This window comes from Heterodontus francisci, chromosome 15 (assembly GCF_036365525.1).
Source record: "Heterodontus francisci isolate sHetFra1 chromosome 15, sHetFra1.hap1, whole genome shotgun sequence".
NCBI lineage: Eukaryota > Metazoa > Chordata > Chondrichthyes > Heterodontiformes > Heterodontidae > Heterodontus > Heterodontus francisci.
Window position 1 is genome coordinate 19,652,674 of NC_090385.1, and position 17,460 is coordinate 19,670,133.

Here is a 17,460-nt window from a genome sequence, read left to right on the forward strand (position 1 = left end):
CACATCCCATGAATGAATAAAAAAAAAACCCCGGGAATGGCTGGGAAGTGAGGAGTAAAATCGTGTGGGAGGCATGCCCGTGCCTACCTGCCCCCGCTGCTATTCTACCAGTGGCAGGGGAGGAGGTAAACAGCCCACCCACTCCAAGCCAATTGAGACCCTTAAGTGTCCAATTAATTGCCACTTAAGTTTCTCCTCCTGCTGTTACTGGTATTTTACAAGTGGCGGACGGGCACTTCAGCACATGAGGAGGCCGCCCAATAATACCTGGTGGCCTCCTTGTGGGCTGGGGTGGGGGGGCCCTCCTGATCGGGCATCTTGTGCCCCATGGAGGGCCTCCCCTACTAGTATGGGCCGCCCCCATTAAAACTACCATCCTGCCCTGCTCTCTGACTCACCCACCCCCTCGCCAGGGCCTAACTGATGGTCCCTGGCGAGACCAGGTTCCCACTTACCTGTTCCCAGGCCGGCATCCATTGTGACTCCTGCTGATAGAAATTTTGAAACGATGGGAGACAGTACACGAGAAGAGGGAAGGATTTATCATGCCAGCTAGCATGGAGGTGAGGAAGACAAGTTGGGTGATCAGAATTTTAGTGGGAATGGGATCGAGAGAGCAGGAGGTGGGTCTCATGGGCGAGATGAGCTCAGAGAGGGAATGAGATGAGATGGGAGAGAAAATAGAGGAAGATACGGGTTCAGGTTTAGAACAGCAGGGAGGTTTGACTTGGTGGGCTTGGAGAAGAAGGGAAACAGCAGATGAAAGGATGGTCTTAGTGACAGAGAAGACCATGAGCCCCTTGGACTTGAAGCTTAAAGGGAGAGGTTCAAAAATTTTTTCATGCACACAGTCATTAGAATATGGATTTCATTACCAGAAATAGCTATTGAAATGTCAATCATCGCATTTAAGAGGAAATTAGACAAACACTCAAAGAGAGATTTAAAAAAACAAATATGGGGAAGAGCAAGGAAATGAAATAACGCTGATCTATATAGCAGATGTATGGTGGACAAGTAGTTTCCTTTTGTGGTGAAGTTTTTACGATTCTATAATTAGCCATGTTTATTTTGTGCAGTCAGGCAGTGTCTTTTGTATAGTGAACCTACAGCAGTGCACTGTGTATATATTCCCATTCATCAATGGTTTTTAAGAGTAGAAGGCCGTGCCTCCAAAGTACCAGGGGAATGTTTACCCTTGAGGACGTGTTCAAAAGGATTGTGCTTTGTTTGTTTTTTTGCATGTTATGATATTTTATAGGTGATTCAGCTTTACAGTTAAGAACTGGTGACATTAAGTACTCTGTGCATTGTGGAATATGTTGCCCAGGCAGTTCTATGGTCCAATTGCTGAGTTATGTTAGCTGAAGGCAGCTGGGGCTGAAAGTAGGGCACTACAGTGGGTCTTAACATTCCTACCAGGGAGAAAAAAAAATCAGGCAGCATTCCAACTCGTAATCACCATCAGCTAACTCTGCTATTGTGCATGTGTGTGTGTGCGCGCAATTGCAACTCAATTATGATGTCCTACATCCACAGACCTCTGGGGATTTGTTGAGACTTTTCAGGGGTGCCCAAAATAATATGCTTACTGAGCAGGGCTGGCCTTATGAGTGTGTCAGGCAAACCCCACCACCTGCCAAGACTGAGGCACACATGATTTCACCACATGAACATTAAAACTTAAAATTACTAGCTCCCTGACTGGAAAGATATTTGCATTGTACCAGACTATTTTGAAACAATGGAGACCCAGTAGTTGCTTCCCCAATACACAGAAGTGGTCAGACCAGTTTTAGTCGCATGACTAACTGGCTATTGCAGAGGTTTGAACTGAGAGTTTTAAAGTGGAGAAAACAGGATTTGAACTCAGACAAAGCTGTGTGCTCATGGAGTGAAGATCTCTCCTGGAACTGAAGCAAGAATGATCTCCTCTCCTGTCTGCCTGCCTCCATCTCTTTTCCATTGAACTGAACCTTGGTGAAGACACGCAAACTGAGAGAAAAATCTCCTACGTGAACAAGGTTTAAGCAGAATACTGGGCCCCAACGAAATGCAAGACCATATCTTCAATCAAGGACTACAGCGAGCTCAAGAAACAATAACAAGATATTGCCTCAAACTGTTCTACTTATCTTTTCTTCTGCTCTTTTCTGTCCCTGCATGTGTGCATCATGTGTGCATGCTAGTGTGGGCATGTCGTATATCCATAGGCGTTAACCATTTTAGAGTTTAAGTTTAAGGTTTAATAAGTTTCATCTTTCTTCTTTAAACCACAAGAAGCCTGTTTGTGCTCATTTCTTTGCCTTATAATTGGAAAGTTGTGAACAAGGATTCACAAAGGGGGAGCTCAAAATACAGTGTGTCTAAAATTAAACCCTGTTACAATAAGACCAGGTGAAGATAGTAACAGACCCCTAGACACCTTTCGCACCTGGTTGTAACAGTGTGCGATTGCCCAGGGGAACTGTGGTTTGGGGCGGGGGGGTGGCATCATGCTCTACAATAAGCACAAGTGGCAGTCGGAGGTAGGCCTGGTGTGAGCCAAGAGGCTGGAGTAAAGTGCGGTCACCACACGTACAATGTAGTATCTCACCTTGGAGGGGATTGAGCATGGAGTGTTAAATGGATCCAAGCCAAAGAGTGGAGAATGAAACTTGATGCAGATTCTTTCTTTGATAGTCAGTTTATTCACAGAATGCAGCTTTACACATCTCTGCCTTCTGTTCACCAATCACCCTCGTATCCAGCAGCTCTCTATATTCACTTCAAATCCTTAATTGAACAATGCCCTTTAGCTGTTAACCTTTACCAAAACCATGAACCAATTCCCCTTTCTTTAAAAGGAAACTTAAAACAATTACAAAGCAAGAGAAAAAAATGATTTTCCGTATTTCATATAACTCATTACAAGATGTCCCTCTTCTAGGAACAGTCTACTAATTGGTGACTTGCATTGACCCACTTAATCTTAGAGATTTCTTTTCTCTCCAACAGCTCTTTTATACTGGGAAGGCCAAACCTTAATCTTTTGCCAGTGACACTCTGTCGAATGAACATTACCGCAAAGTGAATGAATATCCACGTAACATTCAATGGGCAAACTTTTTTCAGAATGCCCCTTGTATAGGATTCCTTTCAAAATGTTAAATAAGTAAAATCTCATATCACTTCGACCAATGCCAGTGTTTCTGCAGCTAGAGTGCTTTAACCACTCTTTTTGTTTTCTTGGCTTCCCAAGCCAAGTGACAGCACTTTCCATCTTTTCCCACCAAGAAAATGATAAACCCAGCTTTACCGGAATATTCATCCGGGACATTGGCATGTGAAGCGTCACTAAAAATGATTAATTTCATGTCCTTCAGATCACCCAATGCTGTACACATGAGCATGCATTTCCCCAAGTTTAATTTCTTTAATAAAAGCAAAATACTGCAGATGCTGGAAATCTGAAATAAAAACAAGAAATGCTGGAAATACTCAGCAGATCTGGCAGCACCTGTGGAGCGGGAAGCAGAGTCAACGTTTCAGGTCAGTGACCTTTCATCAGAACTGGCAAAGGTTAGAAATGCAATAGGTTTTAAGAAAATAAAGTGGAGGTAGGGCAAGAGATAACAAAGGGGAAGTTGTTGATAGGACAGGATCACAGAGAATAACTGACCAGAAGGTCATGGAGCAAAGGCAAACAAAATGTTAATTGTGTGCTGAAAGACAAAGTGTTATTGCAGAGACGGTGTTAACTGACAGAAAAATGAACAGCCCTGGCCCAAAGCATAAACATGAAAAAAAACAGTGGGCAGGTACATGGTAAAATAGAGAATGATGAAACAAATTAAAATAAAATAAATAAAAAAGAAAAAATAACTAAAAATAAAAAGGGGGGCCCATCATGCTCTGCAATTATTGAACTCAATGTTCAGTCCGGCAAGCTGTAGGGTGCCTAATCGGTAAATGAGATGCTGTTCCTTGAGCTTGCGTTGATGTTCACCGGAACACTGCAGCAAGCCCAGGACAGACAGAGATGTGGGCATGGGAGCAGGTGGGGTGTGTTGAAATGACAAGCAATCGGAAGCTCGGGGTTATGCTTTCGGACTGAGCGGAGGTGTTCCGCAAAGCGGTCACCCAATTAACATTTGTTCTCCCCAGTGTAGAGGAGACCACATTGTGAGCAGCGAATACAGTATACTAACTTGAAAGATGTACAAGTAAATCGCTGCTTCACCTGAAAGGAGTGTTTAGGGCCTTGGATAGTGAGGAGAGAGGAGGTAAAAGGGCAGGTATTGCACCTCGTGCAATTGCATGGGAAGGTGCCATGGGAAGGGGACGAGGTGTTGGGGGTAATGGAAGAGCGGACCAGGGTGTCATGGAGGAAATGATCCCTTCGGAATGCTGACAGGGGAGGGGAGGGGATGATGCGTTTGGTAGTGGTGTCATGTTGGACGTGGCAGAAATGTTTATTTTATTTTAGTTTGTTTCATCATTCATTTTTTTTTACCATGTGCCTGCCCACTGTTTTTTTCATATTTGTGCTTTGAGCCAGGGTTGTTTATTTTTCTGTCAGTTAATACCCTCTCTGCATTAACGCTTTGTCTTTCAGCACACCATTAAGATACTGTTTGCCTTTGCTCCATGACCTTCTGGTCAGTTATTGTCTGTGACCTTGTCCTATCAACACCTTCCATTTTGTTATCTCTTGCCCCGCCCCCACTTTATTTGCTTAAAACCTATTGCATTTCTAACCTTTGCCAGTTCTGATGAAAGGTCACTGACCTGAAACGTTAACTCTACTTCTGTCTCCACAGATACTGCCAGACCTGCTGAATATTTCCAGAATTTCTTGTTTTTATTTAATTTCTTTAATGTTTTATTTCCCTCAAAACTTCAATTGTAGAGCTTTTCATCAGAGTACTAAGTTCCAATACGTCATAACTGGAATCAGGCCTTGTCCGAGTACATAACCAGCTTAACTGTCCAATCAGGCTTCTTAGCTGCTCTGTTTCTTCTTTGGACACACAATTATCTTTTTGTGACAACCTGATCCAATTGATGGGAATCTGATTTAACACTTTTTAGATATGATTGTTGATTCAAGGTTATTCCCGACTTATTCTGATTAATGTCTAACCCGATATATTTAAAAGCCCCCAAAGCTTGACTTCCAATCTTAAACTCCCCTTTTAATGTTTCTATAACCAACTGCTCAAATTCCACATAACCTCCCCATAGAAAATCATCGACATGCATCATAAAGATGCCTGGGAGCTTTTCTTTGTGATACCAGTAGAACATTGCTTGATCTGCGTTTAGCTGAATACAACCTACTTTCAGCAAGACAGACTTAACAGAGAAATACCATACTGTTGCCTAACTGTTCAATCCACAAACACATTTGTTTAATTTCCACAGCTTCCCTTCTACAGCACTCGCTTCTTGAGGTGGTTTCAAAAACACTTCTCTTTGAAATTTTGCACCCTGCAAAATTGTGGCTTTTCTATTGTTTCGGCCAGGTGAAGAGAGGGTCTCAGGCTCCCCTCTCACTCTTTCCTCTTATTTGACTGCAACAAGGTTTATTCCTTTTAAACAGTGGTTGTGCTTACCACCTCTGAGTGTTTTACCTGTTTCCTTTACTGTGATCGTGAAAGAACCAATCGGACAGGTTTTCTTGAGTTTAAACAAGAAAGAGATAAGTTTATTATACTTAACACTCTAACCCAGATTTTAAAAAATACAAAAAAATATACGCTACGCTGCACATTCACATGAGATCCACACACACAAATAGATTACAGAGGGAAAAATAGATTTGGTGGTTGGATTAAAGTCCAGAATAAATGGAACTTAAATGCACAGTCTGTGAAGTAGATAATCTGGTAGTCCTCGGCTGAAGCTGTATTCTTGAAGTAATTGCTGGTCAAAGCGTACTTTGTGGTTGGCCTGATTTGCTCAGGGATTTCTTGAAGCTGGAATTTTAGTTGGCTCTCTCCCCTGGTCACTGGCTGTAGCAGTCTGTAAGCTTGGAGGGTCCACAGTCACAGACGATTTTCAAACTTGATGTTTTCTGGAAAGACAGAGAGAGACAGAGACAGACTCCATGTGTCAGGATGGCCTTGACTGCCATGATAATGAAGCAATCTTAGGTAATTCAATTACTTAGAGCAAGCCATTGTTCTGGGTCCAGTGCTTCTCAGACTTCTGTCTGCAGTTCAATCTCCTGGTATTTCAGATGCAAATTGCAGTGGCCATCTAGGCTGCTTGTTTTTTAAAAAGTTACTGTAGAATTTTTTCCATTAAAAGTCTAAATGTAACTTTCGAGCATGTAGCTAAAAAAAAGCTAAGAAAACTTTCAATTTTCTGCCATGGGGGAGTCAACTCATCTTGATCATGAAGTCTCTCTTCATAACCTTGAGTCACTAGGCTTGCTTTAGACTTCTATGTCTCATCTGGGAGTACTTCTACAGTACATATCCATCTGTATGATAAGGCTGGCTGTCCCCTATGTTGCACTTCAGAATAGACACCAAATTGCTTCCAACTTTCCAACTCTGTTTTGACTGTCAATTTTTCTTCTAAATTATTTATAGCCACCATAACATTCCAATCACAGGGGTTCTACTTTTAGTAGCGTTACTAGATTGTTCTATAGTATTTGTTCTAGTCAAGCTACGGCCTCTACTTGCCCTATCTCTTTCTGGACTACTGCTACAGGATCTTTCCCTCCCATGATCAGAGGTTCTATCACCAGTACGTGATTGCTTCCTAGTGCCGAAGTCACTTCCAGATCCACCAGGGGGACTTGCACTGCGTTTTCTTGCTTTCCACCATTTCACCTCTTTTTTGCCAGTCCATAGATCTTACCTCTTGTCCATCATCTTGGACATTTTGCCAATGTTTGAATTTGCCAGTGGCTTTCCCTGCCCTCCCTACAAAGGTCACATCCTTCTGTTCAGTGGATCCCTCTAGTATATGCGTTACCCTAATACTGACTTTAGGCTGTTGTCCTTTGGGAAAAATAGCCCTATCTTCTGTACTGGTATTGCTTTGTCTATCATCATCCAGCCCCTTATCTATTATGTTCTATTCCTCCTAACTGTCAAACATATGACTATGTGAAGTAAAGGGTGCCTCATTACCTACTAATTGTTCAGATTCTTCTAGGTTAATAGGGATTGATTATAAACTTGAAGAATGGACCCTAATAGTTTGACTACCATGTTGAAGAATCACAGTCTTTCCATCATACCTTATGACTTTACCCAAACCTTTCCACTCTTTCTGACCCTCTCTTTTATAGTATACTAAATTCCCAGGATTAAAGTTTATCTCTGACTCTATTACGTGATGCCGTAAGGCTCGCTGAATCTTCTGAGACTTCTGCCCTTCTCCCTGTACGTAGGGCATTCAAGTACTCAAAGAAAGTAGTCCCTCAGGCTGGGGATGATCACACAGCACAGAAGGTATTTTTGGATTCCTCTCAAAGACCAACTGATACAGAATATAGCGCCCAACCATTTGGAGCGAATTCTTGCATGGACTACCACACTAGGGCAGATGTTAGTCGACCAATCAAATTGTATGCTAAGATCTTATGGAGCATCTCAATCACTGAGCAATTTCTTTCGCAAAGTCCATTGCTGAAAGGACTTACACCTGCGGTGTTCATTTTTTTTGCACAGGTCTCCAAACTTGTCATCAGCAAATTTCCCCCCCATTGTCAGTTAGGAATTTCACTGGTGCTCCCAGTCCAGTCCCTATCCATTTTTCCATAACTTTATTTAACTCTTTGGTCTTTACTATGTATACTGTAGAAAGACTAAATCTTGTTGCCATGCCTATGCAAAATGAAAATGTTTCTGTCCTTGTCCCACACCTTTAAATCCATAGCTACTACTTCATTAAAATCTCTTGCTAATGGAAGATTTGAAATAGGCCGTGAAGGCATCAAAATATTTTTTGCATACATCACATTTTTCACTAATTGCTTAAATAAACTTTGTGTATTCATCATCAACTACCCCTGCATCTTTCAGTAGAATTTTTAATCTGTGTCAAGAGGAATGAGCAAATTGTCGATGCAACCTTAAGACAATTTGCGTCTTGTCTCTCAAATGCCTATCAGCTGATGCCATTAACACCTCTTCAACATTCTTAGAGACGCTAGTTTCTGCTGAAGGAATGCAATAAGATCTTGATTTGAAAATCAGTAGATTTGCAATTTACCCAAAGAAAATTGCTTTATCATGTTCCATGTCCAATTTCATTTGTGCCTTTTTCATGGAAAGCTTGCTCAGCACCAAGGGGTCTCACTACATACCACATCTGTACTAATAAAGTGGCTTACTCCAGTTATTTTGCATGGAATCACCATCCTTTTCAGTGACTTTAATGTGTTCTCATCCCTGAGCCTCAAGCAAGTATAACTTTCATACTCCTTGACCTTATTTCAATCCTTACTACTTAGTGAATCTAAACAACATTTCAACCAATCCATTCCACATACTGTGGATGTGCAACCACTGTCCAGTACAGCACAATTAAGTGAAACTGCGACTAGTACACTTATTGCCTGACTGAAGCTTCTTATGACCAGTACAATTTCCTCAGACTGATCAATATCATCATTTTCTACTTCCGAATCTTCCATGGCATGTGTCGTCTCAAAAGCCCTGTTCTATTTTGGACAGTTTACTGCATAATGATATTTTGAATCACATCTGAGATATCTGCTAATAATTCCCCAGGCATTTCTGGGGTTCATTCACCTGTTGTGCCAAAATTGTTTCCATCCTCATTTCCTTTGTTTGTGATTCTACTACTGTATTGATGCCCCATGTCTGAACGATCTTGAAATGCCACGACTATAGAGTCCTCCATCTCCTGTGACACCGCCGAATGCCCTGTGAAGGCTGCTGGAAAGGACTACTTTCCTAGTACTTGTTTTTTAAAAAAGTGTCAGACACCTGATCCAAAAGCGTGCCTTTTCCTGAGAATCTAACTCCAGTTGTTTTGAAATTCTTTCACAGGATATGTGCATCGTGGGCTAGGCCAGCATTTATTGCCCATCCCCAATTGCCCTTGAGGAGGTAATGGTGAGCTGCCTTCTTGAACTGCTGCAGTCCATGTGGGGTAGGTACACCCACAGTGCTGTTAGGAAGGACTTCCAGGATTTTTGACCCAGCAACGGTGAAGGAATGGCGATATAGGTCCAAGTCAGGATGGTGTGTGGCTTGGAGGGGAACTTGCAGGTGGTGGTGTTCCCATGCATTTTCTGCCCTTGTCCTCCTAGTTGGTAGAGGTCATGGATTTGGAAGGTGCTGTCTAAGGAGCCTTGATGCATTGCATCTTGTAGATGGTACACACTGCTGCCACTGTATGTCTATGGTGGAGGGAGTGAATGTTAAAGGTGGTGGATGGGGTGCCAATTAAGCAGGCTGCTTTGTCCTGAATGGTGTCGAGCTTCTTGAGTGTTGTTGTAGCTGCACTAAGCCAGGGAAGTGGAGAGTATTCCATCGCACTCCTGGCATGTGCCTTGTAGATGGCGGACAGGCATTGGGGAATGAGGAGTGGCATTAGTCACTACATAATTCCCAGTCTCTGACCTGCTCTTGTAGAGACAGCATTTATACAGCTTGTCTAGTTTATTTCAGTTAAGACCCAGAGCCTACCCATGTGCGACACATTAACACTTGAAAAGCAAACACTGAACAATGAATTTCCAAATAGAATTGCTGTAGTCTATTATTTAGTGTGTTAAATTCCATAATATATTCTTCTATGGAATGGTCATCTGTCTTTCTAAATTTATCAAAGTCTGACTATGCCTGGTATGTATTTAATAGATCACCTTTCTTATAAATTTTATCCATTAAACTGAATGAAAGCACCAAACCTTCCTCAGTTTCCAACTGATGCTCAGTGACCGTGCCAAGGCCACACTTTGTTTTCTCTTCGGTAAGGATATAACCCATGTCCACTTCATTTTTCCATTGGTCATAGCATTCCAATTCAGAGAACATCAGTGGGAAGTTATACCCTAACACTTTACTTTTGGTTGTAGCCATTCTTCTCAAAGACAATTCAGATAACAACCTTCTATCGGGGGAAAAAAACATTCTTAGCTTCCAATTTTCACTTTTAGGCAACCATCCTCTGCTAGCACATTAAATGGATCCAAACCAAACAGCAAAAAATGAAAGTAGACACAGCTCCTTTTCTTAACAGGAAGTTTATTTACAGCATTACACATCGCTGCTCACCAATAACACTTGCACCAAGCAAGCTCTCTTTATATTCACTTCAAATCCTTAATTCAAAATGCCCTCCAGCTGTTTACCTTTAATAACATAATTGACCATTAAAATGGAGGAGCACTGAGAATAGCAGGAAGATTACCAGGTAGATCTACAGTTACTGAGGGCAGTGGCACATGAAAAATATGAAGAATGGTCACTTGGGCAAAGTACCAGAGGGTGATGGCACCCATGGAGCTGTACCCTAGCACTGCCTTTAGAAAAGAGGAAAAAATTGGAGGCATCATTTTTTATGACAATGCAGACTTTTGGAAGCATCACTATGCATTGCACATTTGAGACAGTTGGGCCTGACTGGGGTTGGGTGGGATGTGCGGCTGATTGGTAAATCTGTGGGGAGAGAATGTTAACAGTGACAATTTACGATTATACACCTTATGGTTTTAAGCTTGAAAACAATGAAACTCAATCATTATTTGACAAAAGAGGCACTCTGAAAAAAACCCTAGAACACCAACATCTTCAAACTAAGCAAATTAATATAAGACAGACAAAAGCAAAATACTGCAGATGCTAGAAATCTGAAATAAAAACAAGAAATACTCAGCAGGTCTGAAAGAGAAGCAGAGTTAACGTTTCAGATCAGTGACCTTTCATCAGAACTCTTGATATAGGATAGACCCTCCCTTGCCATGAAGCAGGACATAGCTCACTTAGGATGGCCCTCCCCTTTAAAGCATTCATTGATTCAGTTCATCGTCCTAAGTGACTGTTAACTGGCTCTAAACCTTTAATTAAAGGCTCATATTACTTTCACCCAAAATGTTAAGGTTTATTTTTAGAGCGAGTTGCACTAAATTGGGTTACAATTTGAATCTATTAAGTGTGCTTGCAGATTGAGTAAGCGTTCTGAAGTCTCAGGGTATGTGTTAAACAGCTTGCTGATCTCTCCTCCCTTTCCTTTCTCTGCTCCTCCTTCCTTGCTATGACGGTGGCTTGGTTTTGCTGAGGACTGCAAACCCCAGGGTGCCCCTGAGAGGCAGTGCGATCTGTCGTGGCTGTAATGTATCACCGAGTCAGCAATTGATTAGCTCCTACAGTTCGAGATAGGGTAAGAGGTGGCGGTGAAGGGGACAATAAGAAGCAGACTAGTAACATCCTGCTGCACCAGTAGCGCTGGCGCCCAGAGGAAGAGGCAACCTTGAAAAAAAGGATAGATTTAGAAACAAAACCGCAACCATTGTTCCATCCGCTGCTACAGCTGATCCGCGGGACAGTCGGTGACAGAAACAAGACGGTAATTTGATCATTCCAGGAATTGGCAGATCTGAGCTTCAGACCCGCGGGCAAGACAAGTCTGCAAAAGCCGAACGAGAGAGAGGAGGGGAGAAAGGCAGTGGGTTAAAGATTGCCAATCCATCATGGGCCATCCTCCGCTGGAGTTCAGCGACTGCTCCCTGGACAGCCCGGATTTCAGGGAGCGGCTGAAATCTTACGAGCAAGAGCTGGAGAGGACGAACAAATTCATCAAGGAAGTGATCAAAGACGGGACCTCACTCATAAATGCCATCAAAAGTGAGTATTTTACGACAGATATCCTTAAAAGACAGGGAGGGAGAGCATAACAGCTGAATGTTTTTTCGGGTGGGAGGAAAACAGTACCGAACATTATGGAACACAAGGCAAAAACTATATGGGTGAAATGGGGGGTTCTGGCTTGTAATTATTTTAAAAGGAGCAGTGTTGCTGTATTTGAGAATTTGAAGCGGGCAGCCTCCTTGCTGCGGGAGATGCTGTATTTGCTTTATGGAAGCTTGTGTTTTCATTGCACATCTTGCGCCCTGTTCTGTGTATGAGAACAGCCTTGCAAGGCCATGGTGACATTAGCTCTTTTAAATGGGTTCCGTGTTCAGCAAAAGATGGTCTTCCTGTTGCTACAAGCCAAATCTATCGGTGCCAACACAGAGTGGGCAGATCGACAGATGGGATGGAGCAGAGAGCGACCTTGACGTGTTTGGAACTGAAGGTTCCGGTTGATGCGAACTGTTCACTTAAACCAATAGCCTGACCAAGCTGCTCGCCCCATGTAGCATTACAGTGCCTGTGGGTTGCGATTCGTATGTTCCACAATGACTGTTTGTGACCGATTTCTCCCTAAATCAGTTGGTTAAAACCTCGATTATTGCTACTTGTCAACAACAACTTGCATTTATATAGCGTCTTTCACGGAGTTAAATCATCCCAGATTTAGAAGGGAATTCCAGAGCTAAGAGGGCTGAAGGCAAAGCTGCCACTGACGAGGTGAAGGGAGTGGGGGTGCAGGAGGAATCAGAAGTTGGAGTAAGACAGAGCTCTCGGAGGGTTATAGGGCTGGTGAAGGTTGCAAAGATCAGGGTGAGGCCATAGAGGAATTTGAATACCAGGATGAAAATTCTAAAATTGATATCGTGTAATAATATTGCTGATCCTCAAATTGTATAAATTAATTTGAGGAAGCGGTCTTAGAATTCTGCTTTATGCTATTCCGGCTGGAAATCTTAGGCCCTTTCCAAAAATGAAATTCAGTAAAAAATCATTTAGGGGTGACTTGTTGTGTGTGCTATGTATAATCATATTGTCAGTGTGATCATGGAGCATGTCCTTTGGTATTGTTAGGGAAATCATAAATACACACATTTGCAGCTTTACCAGAAATATTAACCCAGATAAAATCTTCAGAAATGTATTACACTGAGCAATCTTTGTGTGTTGCATTGATGTATAGAAGGTATTTTAAACAACATAAATGGAAATACAGTTCACTTACTGTAGATACTTGTCTCACAGCAGTCCACGTGCCTTGTACTTGCAGTGTTTATTTTTAAAAATAAGCAGCAGAAGTAACAGTTGTAGCTGATTACATTTCAACTCCACTTCCTGCAGAAGCTAAGTCCAGTTGCTGGTATTTTGTCTCCTGCTTGAATATGTCTGTCTCTGACACCTTTTCTCTGTCTCGCCTCTCTCAACTGCTCATATGTTGGGTTGGGTGCCTACTGATGAAGCTCCATATCTCCAGCTCTTGGGATCACTATATCTTGCCAGTTTGTGGTAATAGTCACACGTTTTATGGTAACTTGTGTTGCTCATCATGATGCTTGGGAGGGGTTTGTGGGGGCTGCCCCACGTGGGTTCAAATCCACTGTTCCAGCAATTGTGGAAGCTTGAAGTTTTTAAGGATCTGTTTTATGAAAAGGAATGCCTGGCACAAGAAATTATATTGCTGGCTCACCTCATCTCATCATCTTTCCTTCCTGTCTGCCAAAGACCCGATCGAGTCAAATAATCTACTAACCATAACGTTTTACAGTTGAATGAACTTGCTCTGAGTGGACGCTGCAGGTATTGTGGGGCTTAAAGTAATTTGGTTCAACTTAAATAAATTCATTATTGGGCAGATGCAAAGCGTTGTCTTCAGTCCCCACTACAAACTCCGTTCCTTAGCTATCAATTCCATCCCTTTTCCTGGCAACTGTCTGAGGCTGAACTAGACTGCTCTCAACCTTAATGTCATATTTGACCCCGGGATGAGCTTCCAACCACATATTCAAACCATCACCAAGACCTCCTGTTTCCACCTTCGTAACATTTTCTGACTTCATCTGCTGCTGAAACCTTCATCCAGGACTTTGTTACCTCTAGACTTGACTATTTCAATACGCTCCTTACCATTCTCCCTCATTCTACCATTTGGAAACTTGAAGCCATCCAAGCACTGCTGCCAGTGTCTCTACGCGCACCACATCCCATTAACCCGTCAACCCTATGCTTGCTGACCTACTTTGGCTCCTGGTTAAGCAACGCCTTGATTTAAAAAAAAAATCTTTTCCTTGTTTTCAAATTCCTTCATGGCCTCACCTCTCCCTATCTTTGTAATCTCCTCCAGCCCCACAGGTATCTGCACTCATCTAATTCTGGCTTCTTGAGCATTCCCAATTTTACTTGCTCCACCATTGGTGGCCATGCCTTCAGCTGTCTAGGCTCTAAGCTCCAGAGGTCTCTTCATAAAGCCATCTAACTCTCTCTTTCCTCCTTTTAAGATGTTCCTTTGACTAAGCTGTTGGCTATCTGACCTAATATCTCTAATATGGCTGTGTGATATTTTTGTTTAATAATGCTCCTGTGAAGTGCCTTGGGATGATTTATTACATTAAAAGTGCGACATAAATACGGGCTGTTGCTTATTCACGCTTCCCCAGTTGACCAGATTTAAATATTTCTCTTCTGCCTTTGAGGACTTGGTTGGTTGAATAAGTGAGTTGCAACATTTTACCATCTTTTTAAACACAACTTTGTATGTGACTTCCTGTCATGAGATGGGTTCTTTTTGAAGTTGAGTTACTGGCACCTGCCTGCACTGATTGAGCCCAGATGTACCAGTTCACTTTTTTTGAGAAATATTATTTTTGAGATCCCTTTCCTCCTCAACTCATCCTCTCCTTCCCACTCTTTGCCACTCCCTCCCCCACCACACACACACACATACTGCAAACTGCACTGTACTTTTTTTGTCTGGAGAATAGGTCATAGCAGCTTCTGTTTAACTTCAAAAACATATCTTCATAAAACTTGTCAATAATTCCATGAGGGAATTGATATTGTCAGAGCAGTCTCCTTTTGGGAAGATGTGCAGAAAGGGAGCAAGCGAAAGTCAACATGCAGCTGTTCATTTTAAATTATGGTGTGTTGTGAGTAATGTTGTGGAATTTGTAACTCCTAAGCCAGGAGAGATCTTTGCTGTTCTTTGAAATATGACGTAACATGTTTCACATACACCCAAGTATCCAGTGGCTGAGTTGCTCTCCTACAATGCTGCCTAAAGATGATGCCCAAACATCAGAGACATTTAAGAGGTTTGATTTGTTTACAGAAGTGGGTGGAATATTTTGAGTATCTTAACTCTGCAGAAAGGCCAGTACAGGCTTCACAGAAATGTTACGATTTCTGCATCTATTTATTCTCTCCTACTAATACACTGTGATGCATAGTTCATTAACTTCCAGAGGAACATTTGCAGCCTACGTGTATTTCATTTGAAATACTTGACTGTTTGGCTGTTGAAAGTATCGAGGAGCATGCATATAATTCTTGCATTAGCCACTTGTGCCCCCTCACGTTTGGGACAAATTTTGGGTTCAACTTTTACTGTACATACTGTAAATTCTGGTTCATACATCACCTCTTCATGCACGTTTTATATATAGGAGAGCGGCATGTATATTTATTGATTTTCATGTCAAGCAGTGATGCTGTAAAATAGGGGAGCAGAGAGAAGGAAAAATAACCAGGTAGAATGCCAAAGCGACACTCTAATATGACCTTAGCTTCATGTAAGATTCCTTCTTATGGATTACTTCTAGACTAGGTTAGCTGGATCTTAAGGGGACATTGCACCAAGTGATACTTGTGGTTTAAGCTGAAAGCCAGGCAGTTTGTGACCAAACCCTTGGATGAAAAGTAACATACATCTCTGCTGTTTGATCTGTTGCACATAATTGAGGTGTTGAATACGTTTGTTGTATGCTGCCACAATATTGGTAAAGCACAGTAGTCTAAAATGTATAAATTAAGAGGGAAGCTCCACCTCCCACTCCATATCTAGTACAAAAGCCAGTGGACCAAATGGAAAGCATTGGTACAAAATGGAGCAAGCTATTCAAAACGTTGCAAAAAATGCAGCCATGGTAGATGCCACAAAAGTGACCCTGTAAACTTTGGCTCAAACACTTCCTTTCCAAGACAATGTAACCTCTTTCGGAATAGAGAGCATGCCGATACTTGAAACACAGTTTCCTAAAGACACACTTGATCCATTTTTTTCCAAGAACAATTCTTTTCTTTCAGCTGCTTTTAAAATCAACCATTTCCTGAATAAAAAGGAGTTGTTTCCAATGGCTGAAGGGTTGATAACGAGAGGTCGTAGCTTTTAAGGAGATTGGCAAAAGGACTAGAGCTGATATGCGTAAAAACCTGTTTATGCAACAAGTGGTTTGGATGCATTGCCTGATTCAGTAGTAGTCTTCACAAAGATATTGGATTCAGAAAAATTGTAGGGAATGGGAGTAACTGCGAAAGAGCTAGTGCAGACTTGATGGGCCGAACAGCCCCCTTCTGTACTATTCTATGATCTGATTAAGCTCTAGCAGTGATATAAATCCCCATTGCTTGTACACAGGAAATAGGGGAGAGCAGTGATATTACTAGATTTGTTTATAGTACATTTGTGCCAATGTGTTAGAAGAAAAATTGACACTTGAATTAGCGTTCTTTCTCGTCGTACCAAATACACTTCTTGTGTGATGCTCTTAATCAGTCACTGTCACCAGTACCAACATCAGTTACTGACCTATACTGACCAGTTACTGGTACTTGAACTTTAGTGTTACAAGCTCAAAACACTCTATCCAGGCACAACCCAAATCTGGAGGATAAGTGTTCCAAACATGAAATTGTCATGCACATACCAATGTTTTCCTCAAAATTTTGGTAACTATCAGAAAATGTGGATAATATGAAATGTCAACACTTGTAATGAAAGGAAAACCTACATTGTTTTGCTTTAATAGTGACTATGCTTATCACTGACCAGAGGGGTGATAATTTTAAAGTGCAGTGGGGAAATCCAATTCATACAATTCCTAATGCATTTGAATAAAAATGGATCTCGTGCTAAAGTCATGACTAAGACGAGGAGCTGTGAGTACAAGTTGATCGAGTTAGAAAGAAAGAAATTAAGAAAAAATGGTATTTATATAGTATCTTTCACAACCACGGGACATCTCAAAGCACTTTGCAGCTAATGAAGTTGTTTTGAGTTGTACTCAATGTTGTAATGTAGGAAATGTGGCAGCCCAACATTTACCTCCAACAAGCTTCCATAAACAGAAATTTAATAATGACCCGATAATCTGCTTTTGTGATGTTGATTGAGGATAAATATTGGCCAGGACACTGGGGATGACTTCCCTGCTCTTTTTCAAAATGGTGTAATTGGATCTTTTATGCCCACCTGAAAGAGCAGATATGGCCTTGGTTTAGTGTCTCATGCAAAAGATGACACCGCTGACAGTGCAGCACTCCCCCAGTACTGCACTGGAGTGTCAGCCTTTTGTTTTGTGCTCAGGTCCTGGAGTGGGACTTGAGCCCACAACCTTCTGATTCTGAGGTGAGAGTGCTA

General features: G+C 41.8%; 1 protein-coding gene across 3 annotated transcripts in view; it reads left to right on the top strand.

The window, feature by feature from the left end:
• Window positions 1-11,243: 11,243 nt before the first annotated feature.
• ophn1 (oligophrenin 1) overlaps window positions 11,244-17,460 on the top strand; it is a 211,343-nt gene continuing 205,126 nt past the window's right edge. For all 3 annotated transcript variants that reach the window (XM_068047210.1, XM_068047211.1, XM_068047212.1), the window contains exon 1: window positions 11,244-11,822. In XM_068047210.1, coding sequence (XP_067903311.1) covers window positions 11,669-11,822 — 154 coding nt within the window. In that variant the 5' untranslated portion in view covers window positions 11,244-11,668. The remainder of the gene's footprint in view (window positions 11,823-17,460) is intronic.